The sequence below is a fragment of the Hyperolius riggenbachi genome, chromosome 3, assembly GCF_040937935.1.
Source record: "Hyperolius riggenbachi isolate aHypRig1 chromosome 3, aHypRig1.pri, whole genome shotgun sequence".
Taxonomy (NCBI): domain Eukaryota; kingdom Metazoa; phylum Chordata; class Amphibia; order Anura; family Hyperoliidae; genus Hyperolius; species Hyperolius riggenbachi.
In genome coordinates this window covers 343,494,109-343,508,676 of record NC_090648.1, presented here as the reverse complement: position 1 = coordinate 343,508,676, position 14,568 = coordinate 343,494,109, and the positions used below count along the sequence as shown (strand labels likewise).

At 49.8% G+C, this 14,568-nt stretch overlaps 1 protein-coding gene across 1 annotated transcript in view; it reads left to right on the top strand.

The window, feature by feature from the left end:
* NR1H4 (nuclear receptor subfamily 1 group H member 4) overlaps window positions 1-14,568 on the top strand; it is a 178,171-nt gene that overhangs the window by 114,045 nt on the left and 49,558 nt on the right. The window contains exon 6 of the mRNA XM_068276980.1: window positions 8,239-8,340. Within this exon, the coding sequence (XP_068133081.1) occupies window positions 8,239-8,340 (102 nt within the window). The remainder of the gene's footprint in view (window positions 1-8,238; window positions 8,341-14,568) is intronic.

Sequence of the window (14,568 nt, the reverse complement as noted above, 5' to 3'; positions counted from 1 at the left end):
TTCATCATCTTCTTCATCTTCATCTTCTTCATCTTCTTCTTCTTCATCTTCTTCTTCTTCTTCTTCTTCCTCATCTTCATCTTCTTCATCTTCTTCATCTTCTTCTTCTTCATCTTCTTCATCTTCTGCATCTTCTTCTTCTTCATCTTCTTCTTCTTCTTCTTCTTCATCTTCTTCATTTTCTTCATCTTCTTCTTCTTCATCTTCTTCTTCTTCATCTTCTTCATCTTCTTCATCTTCTTCATCTTCTTCTCCTTCTTCTTCTTCTCCTTCTTCTTCTTCTTCTTCTTTTTCTATATCGTCTTCTTCTTCTTCACTTATTTCTCTTTTATATTTTTTTTTTAAGAAATGCAGCTATTTTTGAGCGTAATAAATAGCTGGTTGCGCACGCATGTTGGAAGCGCCATTGTATGTGCTCCCTGGCAGTGGAAACACACAGACAGCAGGAGGTAAATTCAGCAGCAGCAGGAGGAGGATGATTGTGTGGCAGCAGGCAGTCAATGAGGCAGGCAGCGTGACATAATAGCCCTGGTACCTAGCGGTGATACCAGGGCTGTAAATAAACACAGCAGGAGGTCCCAGACAGCGGTCGTGCAGCCCACATCGTGTCCAATACACAACTGGGACAACACAGTTTTCAACCCGGGCACCTCAGAAAAATTAAACCTTTTTTTTTTTTTGTTTATTTGTTTTGTTTTTTTATAGAAAATTACACAGACAGATATAGCTATTGTTTGACGTAATAGCTGGTGGCAGAGTGGCAGCAGAAGGTAAATCTGTGTACCCTGGCAGTGGGAAACACAGACAGACAGCAGAAGGGCAGTAAACAGCAGCCCACTGTAGGTGTAAAATGTGTGGCTGCAGGCGACGTAATAGTCAAAGTGAACCAGGCTGGCTTAGTGAGCAGGAGCCAGGAGGTGGTAAAGGGTGGTAAGGCACATTAACGATGGTTCTTCAGTTCATGTCCCCCTCTCGCCGACAACAGGGGCCAGGAACTCGCCTTCCACCCACGCCTGGTTCATCTTGAGAAACGTCAGTCTGTTCACAGACTTGTGAGACAGACGTGAGCGTTTCTCGGTGACCACGCCACCAGCTGCACTGAAGCAGCACTCGGACAGCACGCTGGAAGGGGGACAGGACAGCACTTCCAGGGCGTACTGCGCCAGCTCGCTCCAGATCTCCAGGCGCTTGACCCAATACTCCATGGGATCAACAGGGGCATCGCTGTCAAGCCCGCTGTAGGACCCCATGTAGTCAGCCACCATTCGGGTCAGGCGCTGGCTGTGACCGGAGGAGGATGCTGCTGCATGCACCTTCTCTCTAGTCACTGCTGCCGGAGCCTCTACAGTCCTGTAGAGCTCGTTGCTGAGAGACAGCAGGTCTGTGGGGCGCTTGCTGCTGGATGCAGGCACCTGCTGCTGCCTCTGTGCTGGCTGGACAGTGGGGGTGGAAGGCTGGGGGAAGGCTTCCTCCAAGCGCTCAACAAGGGCCTGCTGCAAGCTCCTTATTTGTTGCGCTGGGTCTCCTCCTGCAGGCGGCAGGAACTGGCTCAACTTCCCCTTGAGGCGTGGGTCCAACATCATGCTGATCCAGATGTCCTCCCTCTGCTTCATCTGGATCACCCTGGGGTCCTTGCGCAGGCACGTCAGCATGTGCGCTGCCATTGGGAAGAGGCGGGCCACGTGTGCTGGCACATGGGCGGCAGTGCTGTCCTCATCCTCCTCCTCTCCCTCCTCAGCCTCATCCTCTCTCCACCCCCGCACCAACTCAGCTGCACTGTGCTGATCCCCCTCATCAGCAGCAAGGTCAGGGACCTCCACCAAGTCCTCCTCCTCCTCCCCCTCAGAGGTGGACTGTGCAGCTGCATGATGCTCCTGCTGGTCCAAGGCTGCCGCTCCCTGTTCCAGCAAAGCATCGAGGGCCCTGTTCAGCAGACAAACCAGGGGCACCCACTCGCAGACCATAGCATGGTCCCTGCTCACCATGTTAGTGGCCTGCAGAAAGGGAGCCAGCACTAAGCACACCTGCTGCATGTGCCTCCAGTCATCATCGGGGACGATGGACGGGATGTTGCTGGTCCTGTCCCTTCTCTGAGCGGCGGACACAGTGGCCAGGGCAAGGTACTGGTTGACAGCGTGATTCTGTTCAACCAGACGCTCCAACATCGCCAGGGTGGAGTTCCAGCGAGTCGGAACGTCAAGGATCAGCCGATGGCGTGGCAGCTCCAGCTCCTTTTGCACGTCTTTCAGGCTCGCACAGGCTGCAGCCGAGCGCCGGAAGTGACGCACAACGTTCCTTGCCATTTCCAGCAGTTCGCCCATCCCCTGGTAGGTGCGCAAGAACTTCTGCACCACCAGGTTCAGCACGTGGGCAAGACAGGGGATGTGGGTCAGGTTTCCCCTGTCTATTGCGGCAACCAGATTGGCCCCATTGTCGGCCACCACCTCTCCGACTCTGAGGCCTCTGGGGGTCAGCCAAATCCTCTCCTGCTCCTGGAGTTTGGCCAACACATGGGTTGCCGTCAGTTTGGTGTTCCCAAGGCTGACCAAGTGCAGCAGCGCTTGGCAGTGGCGGGCCTTCACGCTGCTGCTGAGGCGGGGGGTTTGGCCAGGTGTGCCGGAGGATGGCAGAGGATCGGAGGAACCTGCTGCAGTTCCCCTGACCCTGCGGGGTGGCACCACCCACTGTGTTGCTGCTGCTGCTGTGCCCGCTGCTGCTCTCCCATCCTCACCCCCTTCCACCAAGCTGACCCAGTGGACAGTGAAGGACAGGTAGCGGCCTGTCCCGAAGCGGCTGCTCCAGGAGTCCATGGTGACGTGGACCCTTTCACCAACCGCGTGCTCCAGCCCTCGCTCCACATTGGCCATCACAAAGCGGTGCAGTGCAGGAATGGCCTTGCGGGCGAAGAAGTGTCTGCTGGGGAGCTGCCAGTCTGGGGCTGCACAAGCAAGCAGCGCACGCATGTCGCTCCCCTCCTGCACGAGCGTGTACGGCAGGAGTTGGGAGCACATGGCCCGTGCCAGCAAGCCGTTCAGCTGCCGCACGCGATGGCTGCTGGGAGGCAGAGCCCTAACCACCCCCTGGAAGGACTCGCTCAAAAGGCTCTGGCGTGGCCTTTTGCTGGCACGGGAATCAGCAGACACAGCAGAGGAGGCCACTGAGGACTGGCTGCCAGAACAGGCCTCAGTGTCGGCGGCAGGAGTTGCAGAGGGGGGAGGAGCAGTGTGTTTCCGCACTCCTGCTGGTGCTGCTGGAGGAGCAGGAGGGCGGGTGGCTGCTGTTGCTGCTGCTGCTGAAGGCTGTGCAGTGATGGGTGTGGTGCCACTGCCAGCACCAGATGCCTTCAGCCTCTGGAACTCCTCATGCTGGTGGAAATGTTTCGCAGCAAGGTGGTTGATGAGCGAGCTGGTGCTGAACTTTAAGGGGTCTGCACCCCTGCTCAACTTCCGCTGACAGTGGTTGCAAGTGGCGTACTTGCTGTACACTGTGGGCATGGTGAAAAACCGCCAGATTGGTGACAAAAACAACCCCCTACGGCCTGGAGCCGCTGCTGCCTGTCTCCATGTGGTGGTTGGGGCGGGGGCTTGGGTGCAGCTGGTGGTGGTACTGGCAGATGCTGCTGCTGCTGCTGCTGAGCCTGAGACACCAGCAGGCTGTGGGACCTGCCTACTGCTGCCAATGCTTGCAATGATGCGCCTCCTTGCAAGGCCCACAAGCGCATCCTCCTCCTCCTCAGAGCTGCTGATGACGACATCCCCTGGAGCTGGTGGCACCCAGTCTTTGTCTGTCACCGTGTCATCATCATCCTCCCCCTCCTGAAACATGTCCTGCTGGGATGATGACCCCCCAAACTCCTCTCCTGATGCATGGATGGGCTGCTTGACTGTCGCCACAGTCTTGCTGTCCAATCCCTCCTCCCCCAAAGTGCCCATCAGCATCTCCTCCTCAAGATCGCCAACAACAGCAGACAATTTACTCATGATGCCTGGGGTCAAAAGACTGCTGAATTACAGGTCGGCGAGTGACGGTGAACTGGCCTCCTCCCCAGGCCCTGCTGGGCGGCTGCTGCGAACAGGGGTGGTGGTGGTGGTGAGGGTGGAGGCCTCGGATGCAGAGCTGATGGCGGGCTGCTCATCCTCCGTCATCAGTTGCACCACAGTGTCTGCATCCTTTTCCTCAATGGGACGTTTCCGACCCGGCTGGAGGAAAATCGGAGCAGGTGCTACACGCTGCTGCTGCTGTGTCTCTGCAGCGTGAGTTGCAGATGCTCCTGCTGGGCGGCGCCCAAGGCGTCCACGGCCAGTGGCTATAGGAGGAATGTTAGCCACTGACGCTGCTGCTGCTGCTGTGGAACTGTGCATGGTGGCGCGGCCGCGGCTTGCCACAATGCTGCTCCCTCTCCTCCTGATTCCCTTGCTGCCCTTCCCCTTGCCCAAACCGCGCTGGCTGCCACTTCCAGACATCTTAGATGTTTTGGGCGTAAACACAAAAGTTTTTTAAAAGGGTGGGTGAAAAGTGGGGTACTTTAATGGAGTGGGTTGGTGGGTGAGGTGACACTAATCACTAAGTGATTAGATCGCTAACTGATTAGTACAGTACAAATACAAAATACAATAATCGGTAATCAGTAAGTGCGAACAGTGAACAGTGAGTGTGTCCCCTAGTACACTAACTAGAAATTACAATAATCAGTAGTAATCACAAGGAAATAGAGTGTGTGTACACTACAGACAGTGAGTGCACGCACGCGCACACACGCGCAGGAGCTAGCCTATGAACAGTGACTGAGTGAGTGTCCCTAGTACAGTAAGTAAGTAGTAACAGTCAGGAAGTACAACTAGAAATTACAACTTAATCAGATTCAGTAATCAGTAGTAATCACAAGGAAATAGAGTGTGTGTACACTACAGACAGTGCACGCGCACACACACGCAGGAGCTAGCCTATGAACAGTGACTGAGTGAGTGTCCCTAGTACAGTATGTAAGTAGTAACAGTCAGTAAGTACAACTAGAAATTACAATAATCAGTAGTAATCACAAGGAAATAGAGTGTGTGTACACTACAGACAGTGAGTGCACGCACGCGCACACACGCGCAGGAGCTAGCCTATGAACAGTGACTGAGTGAGTGTCCCTAGTACAGTAAGTAAGTAGTAACAGTCAGGAAGTACAACTAGAAATTACAACTTAATCAGATTCAGTAATCAGTAGTAATCACAAGGAAATAGAGTGTGTGTACACTACAGACAGTGCACGCGCACACACACGCAGGAGCTAGCCTATGAACAGTGACTGAGTGAGTGTCCCTAGTACAGTAAGTAAGTAGTAACAGTCAGGAAGTACAACTAGAAATTACAATAATCAATAGTAATCACAAGGAAATAGAGTGTGTGTACACTACAGACAGTGAGTGCACGCACGCGCACACACGCGCAGGAGCTAGCCTATGAACAGTGACTGAGTGAGTGTCCCTAGTACAGTAAGTAAGTAGTAACAGTCAGGAAGTACAACTAGAAATTACAACTTAATCAGATTCAGTAATCAGTAGTAATCACAAGGAAATAGAGTGTGTGTACACTACAGACAGTGCACGCACACACACACGCAGGAGCTAGCCTATGAACAGTGACTGAGTGAGTGTCCCTAGTACAGTAAGTAAGTAGTAACAGTCAGGAAGTACAACTAGAAATTACAACTTAATCAGATTCAGTAATCAGTAGTAATCACAAGGAAATAGAGTGTGTGTACACTACAGACAGTGCACGCGCACACACACGCAGGAGCTAGCCTATGAACAGTGACTGAGTGAGTGTCCCTAGTACAGTAAGTAAGTAGTAACAGTCAGGAAGTACAACTAGAAATTACAACTTAATCAGATTCAGTAATCAGTAGTAATCACAAGGAAATAGAGTGTGTGTACACTACAGACAGTGCACGCGCACACACACGCAGGAGCTAGCCTATGAACAGTGACTGAGTGAGTGTCCCTAGTACAGTAAGTAAGTAGTAACAGTCAGGAAGTACAACTAGAAATTACAATAATCAGTAGTATTCACAAGGAAATAGAGTGTGTGTACACTACAGACAGTGAGTGCACGCACGCGCACACACGCGCAGGAGCTAGCCTATGAACAGTGACTGAGTGAGTGTCCCTAGTACAGTAAGTAAGTAGTAACAGTCAGGAAGTACAACTAGAAATTACAACTTAATCAGATTCAGTAATCAGTAGTAATCACAAGGAAATAGAGTGTGTGTACACTACAGACAGTGAGTGCACGCACGCGCACTCACGCGCAGGAGCTAGCCTATGAACAGTGACTGAGTGAGTGTCCCTAGTACAGTAAGTAAGTAGTAACAGTCAGGAAGTACAACTAGAAATTACAACTTAATCAGATTCAGTAATCAGTAGTAATCACAAGGAAATAGAGTGTGTGTACACTACAGACAGTGCACGCGCACACACACGCAGGAGCTAGCCTATAAACAGTGACTGAGTGAGTGTCCCTAGTACAGTAAGTAAGTAGTAACAGTCAGGAAGTACAACTAGAAATTACAACTTAATCAGATTCAGTAATCAGTAGTAATCACAAGGAAATAGAGTGTGTGTACACTACAGACAGTGCACGCGCACACACACGCAGGAGCTAGCCTATGAACAGTGACTGAGTGAGTGTCCCTAGTACAGTAAGTAAGTAGTAACAGTCAGGAAGTACAACTAGAAATTACAATAATTAATCAGTGATCAGAAGGAAATAGAGTGTGTGTACACTACAGACAGTGCACGCACACACACACGGTCACACGCAGGAGCTATGAACAAACAGTGACAGTGAGTGTCCTAGTTAGTCCTAGTACAGTTATATAACTACAGTACAAAATACAATCACTCAGTAGTACTAGTAAAGGACAGCAGAAATACTGGTATAGATGAGAAGAAATAAACTAACAGAGGACAGGAGAGAACAGCTGAGCTGCCCACACAGGCAGGCCCTGAGGCCTAAAGTTGTGTAAGCTTGCCTGCAGCAGCTGGCTCTCTAGTAACACACAAGCTACTAACTAAAATACAATGTCTTTCTAACTAACAACAATATAGGTGTATATAGGAGGTGTATGTGAGCAAAAACGCTAGGTGAATGACCACAATAAAGCTCTTGCTAAGCCAAAGCACAAAGGAGCAGATCTCTCTCTGTACAAAGTCAGGCAAGGACGGAAAAACCGAACATGGCGGCCGCTATTTATAGGGTAGGGGCTGGCCAGGGTCCCCCTCAGTGATTGGCTGCCGTCAGAGGGCCTGGGAGCCCTCTGATTGGCTCTGAGGACATCAATCTGGGCTATGACGCTATTCGAGCTCAGTATTCGAGCTCGAATAGCGCTGTTAGCTCGAATAGCGCGAATAGTGAATGGGCTATTCGAGTTCACTCGAATAGCCCATTCGAATATCTCCAGCTATTCGGAGCTTGAATACCGAGCTCGAATAGCTGAAAAAGAGCTCGAATATTCGAGCTACTCGAATATTCGAGCTCTGTTGAGCACCACTGATGATGGCAAGGGACCATAAAAACTACAGGAGGCTAGAAAAAGCCCAAGGTATGTTAAACTGGGGACAGTTTTTCACTTTGGATTTCCTTTAAGGATGTTCAAGGTATAAGAAGGTATAAAAGAGCCAGTTGTTACAGATTTCTATTGAAAATACTCAGTAGCAGAATTTTTTTTAGCATTATGTCCAATATACTTCCTCTATAATAAAACACTCCATGGGGTACATTTTAATCTCAGTCATACTTTTAAATGATTATGATTGATTTATAAAGGGTCAACCTATTCTGTGGCGCTGTACACAGTAAGAAAAAAAGATGGGGTATAGAAAAAAACAAATAATGGTGTACATCAAATATAGAAACTGGTACAAAATACAAAATTGGTAAATACAGTGACAAATGTAACGTGATGAATAAAATGTATAACAAATTGCAAGACACAAAATGAATAACAAATTCCAAAAGGGTGAGAGCCCTGCCCTTGTGAGCTTACAGTCTAAATGAATTGGGGGGAACAAGAGGTGGGGTAGAAGTCAAAATATAATACCATCATATAAATAAAAAAGCCCCATAAAAAAAAAATATTTGCACACGGGTGGTTACTTGGAGTGATAAATAATGTATATATTAAACAATAGATGTGCAAGCCAAATAAAGTAATTTTTTTATTTTTATAGTGTGTGATTGTTTTCGCTGCAGGTCAAGGAAGAATTTACACAAGAAGAGTTGGAAATGTTGCGGTTCATAATGGACTCCTATAATCAACAAAAACTTCCACAGGACTTGGTTGCAAACCTACTCGTGAGTACAGTTAATTTTACATTTTTTGCTTCATGGATGGTGGAAAAGTGTGTGAGTTCAAAGTACGTCAACTCTAAAAATGATCAAAAAAAGGAATAGGGGAGGGGGACAATGAGGAGCAAAGTACAATAATAACTGTATCATTGACTGGTACCTAGACCAAAATGGCACATATATGTCTATCAACATTTAAAGAGGAATTTCAGCCTAAACAAACATACTGTCATTAAGTTACATTAGTTATGTTTATTAAAATAGATAAGTAATTAGAGATGTCGGCGAACGGTTCCCGAACTGTTCGCCGGGGAACACCTCACCCTGTACTACTTCCGGGTCGCTATGACCCGGAGTAGTACGCCTGCGCTGGCCCGGCAGTGCGCGTCCTAGATCGCGCTCCTGTTGCCGGGCACTTTCTGCGCATGTGTGTGACATCATGAGTGACGTCACGCTCATGCGCAGAGAGTGCCCGGCAACAGGCGCGCGATCAAGGATGTGCACTGCCGGGCCAGTGCAGCCGTTCTACTCCAGGTCATAGCGACCCGGAAGTAGTACTGGCCTTAGGGGTTCGCCACCATCTCTATAGGTAATATAATCTCTTACCCACTCTGTTTTAAAAGAACAGGCAAATGTTTGTGATTTTATGAGGGCAGCCATCTTTTTGGTTAAAGTAGTAGACAGGGAGCATGAGACACAGTTTCAACTGTCCTGTGTCCTGATCAACCCTCCCAGTTGCTAGGCATTGAAAACAACAACATCAGGAATCCCATCATGCTTTGCACAGCATTAGGGGAAAAATGCCAGGGCAGTTTTCTTTGATGGGGCGGAGCTTAGCTTCTGTACAGCTAAAAATAAGGCTTTGGTAAGAAAAACAAAGGTCTGATGCTAAGAAACACCAGTGATCAGCAAATCAGAGCCTTACAAATATATCACCTGATCAAAGTGATTGCACACATCTCCATGAGTTCTGCTACACACGAGCAACTCTTTATTAGATCAATTTATGTTGCATGTTTTTACCAAATATACTGTTTCCACACACCACAAAACTGGGTGTCACATGCCCCCTAGTGGCTGGACTGCACAATGCCATCCAATTGGTTTCAGCCCACAGACCATCCAATCTCATGGACACAATCGATGAGTTGAAACCGTTGGAATTTTGGCAACAGACAGACTAGAAGAAGGCGTGCAAACTATAAAAGCAAAATACTAGGCTGCCACCATCTCTGTTTAATGGGAAAGAGAAGCTCACTGACTGACTCTAAGACCTGCGGATAAAAACGGTTAACAGGCTATTCTAGCTAATAACAACACTTCTCGGTTGCGAATCTTTAGAAAGCTAGGATTCATTCTGTGTAACTCAATAGTAGGTGTAGCCGAAAAATAAATTACTTTTAGAAGTCTTTATTTATAAATGCAATATAAATAATTAATATATACAGAAAATCATTACAATCAACCATTAAAGAGACAAGAGTAGCTCAATATAAAAATAAAAGGAAGAGAAGAAATAAACAAATACTTAAGTTCAGATGAGAATGTCCGCTACGGAAAAGAAATGGCTAAGTCCTTGATTTCAGAGTCAGGGGACTCAGCTTCTAAGGCTGCATTTCCACTTGTGCGGTGCGAATCGCCGCTGTAAAAATTCGTATGCGGATGCGAATTTCGCATGCGGGTGTATGCGAATTTTCATACGAAGTCGCATGCGAATTCGCATGGATGACGATGTATGCGAATTTAACCATGGCAGTGCTGGTGTGCTTTTTCCATTGTTTCTATGCGAATTCGCATGAAAATTCGCATGAAAATTCGCATACCCAAACCGCATGCGAATTTCCTATTAAATGCATTGTATGCGATTCGCATAGCGGTATGCGGTATGCGAATTCTGATGGCTCTGCCATCCGAATTTTTTCTGCACAGAAAAACGCACAGGAATCCTGACAAGTGGAAACAGTCCCATTCACTTGTATTGCTATGCGAATTTGCATGCGAAAAACGCATGCGAATTCGCGATAGTGGAAATGAGCCCTCAGTCCAAACAAGACGGATGCCAGCATGTCCTCAAGCTGGCAAGGATATAATCAGGATGATGTTTCAAAATGAAGGACCTCGATTTGTGGGTCCTCTGCCCTGGTTATATTGCTGACACAGTAAGGAGGAGTGTGACCACACACCCCCTGGAACCAGAGATGAACCATCCCCATTCTCTTGGAGAGGGAACCATATCTAAACTATATATGGGCTCCATCTCCCATAACCATACAGGTCAGGGCAAATTTAATAACATTTTCAGGTCAGTCAGGATTTATCCATCACAATAATACTAAACATGAAGGGTAGGACCCCTGTGGTATTAGCAGGTTACTTTGGACTTGTCTCACTGACAGTCCATAACTCGGAATGTTCTGGAATCTTCAAAGTACCACTGCCAGGCAAGGTCCGACACACTCTGCGAGTTTGAAGGTCCTGGCAGCTTTGCAACACAGGAAATATGACAAATATAGCAGTTTATGAATTATCTTATAAATAAACAGTTCACCAGGAGTTTACAATTTCCAGCTTCTGAGATTGCTGGTCCTTTGAACTCCTCAGCTCAGAACTCCTGCTGGGAAATGGTGCCATATCGGCTCTGCTAAGAACCGCTTTATGAGCTTCTGTCAGCCCAGAGGTGTGGAAACCTGTTTTATGGGGGTCCTTAACACAGCTGAGTCCCTGGGAAACTTCTCTGAGAAGGTGTCTTAACGGCTCTGACCATTTGGTGTTATACGGTGGGCATACACGGACTGCTGGGAGGCTTATCAATCGAGCCTGATGGCTCGATTGATAATATCCGACGTGTCCGATACCGCGCCGGATCGATACTGTGCTCAATACCGGTGGGGAGAACAATTGTAAGAAACGAGCGGCTAATCAGCCGCTCCCGCGGGGACAAGCAGCAATCGATCCGCGCGCACGCGCAGACGAGCGGGGATGCGCGGGCATCGAGCTGCTGGCTCGATCCGGCGCATGATTGCATTGAGAAACGTGCCGCGTATCCCCGGCATTAGGGGAGCAAAGTGGTCTTTTAAAAGAAAATAAAATGTCATTCTGATTGCTGCAATCACAGCGCAATCTAACCAGGAAGCGATCGGAAAAATGACTGCGTGGTTCTTTCCAAATCACCTGCATTTCTCACGGCTGCTCGTGACACCTCCCCTTACTGAGGGCTGCTCAGGGAGGCATATCCAGGACGTTTCCCGTAGCAGCTATCTGTGCTGCCAGGTCTCGTCTTGCTGTTATGGCGGGATAACTCCTTGGAACCTGCGGCTCGGTTCACCTGGACAGGTCGCAGTCCTTTACCCTCAGGACTGACTCGACATGGACCTTTCCGGGCAAGGCGGTTGTGCCACTGCATTCTGATGTGAGGTCTGTCAGGACTGCTGACAACTAGTGTTGGGCGAACAGTGTTCGCCACTGTTCGGGTTCTGCAGAACATCACCCTGTTCGGGTGATGTTCGAGTTCGGCCGAACACCTAATGGTGTTCGGCCAAACTGTTCGGGTTCGCCCGAACTGCTCAATGGCCGGCCGAACAGGGCCCTGTTCGGCCGAATACGGCCCCCCTATGGGGTCGCAGGCATAAGGGGGGAGCATGCCCCGATCGCGGGGGGGGTCGGAAATTCCCCCCACCCCCTCCGCTAGCGCTCCCCCCTCTGCCCACTTCCCCATAAAAAAAAGTTTAATGCAAGTTAAATAGTACCGGTGGCTGGCAGTGGAGTGAGGAGGAGGAGTCCGAGTAGGAGAGTGACGCGTTGAGGCCGGGCAGCGGGCGGTTCAGTGGTAGTACTCTTGTGGTACTTCCGCCCTTTCTCTGACCTCACGTCCTCTACGTGATGACGCATACGAGGGTACGCGTGACGCGTACCCTCGTATGCAGAGGACGTGAGGTCAGAGAAAGGGTGGAAGTACCACAAGGGTACTACCGCTGAACCGCCCGCTGCCCGGCCTCAACGCGTCACTCTCCTACTCGGACTCCTCCTCCTCACTCCACTGCCAGCCACCGGTACTATTTAACTTGCATTAAACTTTTTTTTATGGGGAAGCGGGCAGAGGGGGGAGCGCTAGCGGAGGGGGTGGGGGGAATTTCCGCCCCCCCCCGCGATCGGGGCATGCTCCCCCCTTATGCCTGCGACCCCATAGGGCCCCCAAAATGGGCATGTTCGGGGGTCCCATAGACTTCCATTGAGTTCGGGGTTCGGGCCAAACATGCCGAACATCTGGCCCATGTTCGGCCTGTTCGGCCCGAACCCGAAAATCCAGGTGTTCGCCCAACACTACTGACAACGGGCAGTGGGTCAGATATGTCAACAGCCATCCCACACAAGGGTTTCTTGCTAAGTGGCGGTGGACATAAGGGAACCCTGCAGGAATCCCTGGACCTTCCTAGCTCCTGACAGACAGCACATGACCTGCAATATTTGGCTAGATCCATGTTCACCCTGGGCCAATAAAACTGTTTTCAAATACAGGCAAGTGTCTTGCGGACCCCCAAGTGCCTGGCTAGAGGGCTGTCATGTGTAGAGTTGGGCCGAACCTCCGATTTTCGGTTCGCGAACCGGGTTCGCGAACTTTCGCGAAAGGTTCGGTTCGCGTTAAAGTTCGCGAACCGCAATAGACTTCAATGGGGATGCGAACTTTGAAAAAAAAAATTAATTATGCTGGCCACAAAAGTGATGGAAAAGATGTTTCAAGGGGTCTAACACCTGGAGGGGGGGATGGCGGAGTGGGATACATGCCAAAAGTCCCCGGGAAAAATCTGGATTTGACGCAAAGCAGCGTTTTAAGGGCAGAAATCACATTGAATGTTAAATGACAGGCCTAAAGTGCTTTCAAACATCTTGCATGTGTATACATCAATCAGGTAGTGTAATTAAGGTACTGCTTCACACTGACGCACCAAACTCATCGTGTAACGCACCGCAAACAGCTGTTTGTGTAGTGACGGCCGTGCTGGACTGGTGCGCACCATGGCGAGAGTGCAGGTTTTGGTGGCTTTACAGCCCATATGGTCAGTCACCTGGCTGATGTAGCTGAATGACAGAACAGTGACTGTCCAGCTGATCAAATTTGGTCTGACCACAATGAGGCAACGACCTTATTATCGTGGGTGTGCCCCCCGAGACACTCATCTAGGCGCCGGTCATTGCTCCATTGTGATACGCAAGCCCCTTCACCACGGCAAGGTAATGATCACGAAGGGGAATGGGCGCATGTTCATGCCTTTTCTTTTGTTGTTGCAGCTGCCCGCAGTGCAGCCAGAAAAATTAGGCAGTCATGTACACGCACCCGAAAAATTATTACAGCGGCCGCTGCTAGCAGCGGCCTAAAAAATTCAGCAATCCGCCTGGAGTCCCGGACCCTGTTGGTGGTGGCGGAGAAGGTAGTGAAGCGGCCTGCAGGCAGACATGCTGTGTGGAGGGACTGGGAGCGACTTAGTCTTCTTGGGGCAGGCCAGGCAGCCAGTCACACGGCGTGCAGGCAGAGATGCTGTATGTGCGGGGACTGACTTAGTCTTGGGGCGGGCAGCAGCCCTCCGGGATCCATGCCTCATTCATTTTTATAAAGGTGAGGTACTTAACACTTTTGTGACTTAGGCGACTTCTCTTCTCTGTGACAATGCCTCCAGCTGCGCTGAAGGTCCTTTCTGAGAGGACGCTTGCGGCAGGGCAGGAGAGAAGTTGGATGGCAAATTGGGACAGCTCTGGCCACAGGTCAAGCCTGCGCACCCAGTAGTTCAAGGGTTCCTCATCGCTGTTCACAGCAGTGTCTACATCCACACTTAAGGCCAGGTAGTCGGCTACCTGCCGTTCCAGGCGTTGGTGGAGGGTGGATCCGGAAGGGCTACGGCGAGGCGTTGGACTAAAGAACGTCCGCATGTCCGACATCACCATGAGATCGCTGGAGCGTCCTGTCTTTGACTGCGTGGACACGGGAGGAGGATTAGTGGCAGTGGTACCTTGCTGGCGTTGTGCCGTCACATCACCCTTAAAGGCATTGTAAAGCATAGTTGACAGCTGGTTCTGCATGTGCTGCATCCTTTCCACCTTCCGGTGAGTTGGTAACAGGTCCGCCACTTTGTGCCTGTACCGAGGGTCTAGTAGTGTGGCCACCCAGTACAGCTCATTCCCCTTGAGGTTTTTTATACGGGGGTCCCTCAACAGGCAGGACAGCATAAAAGACGACATCTG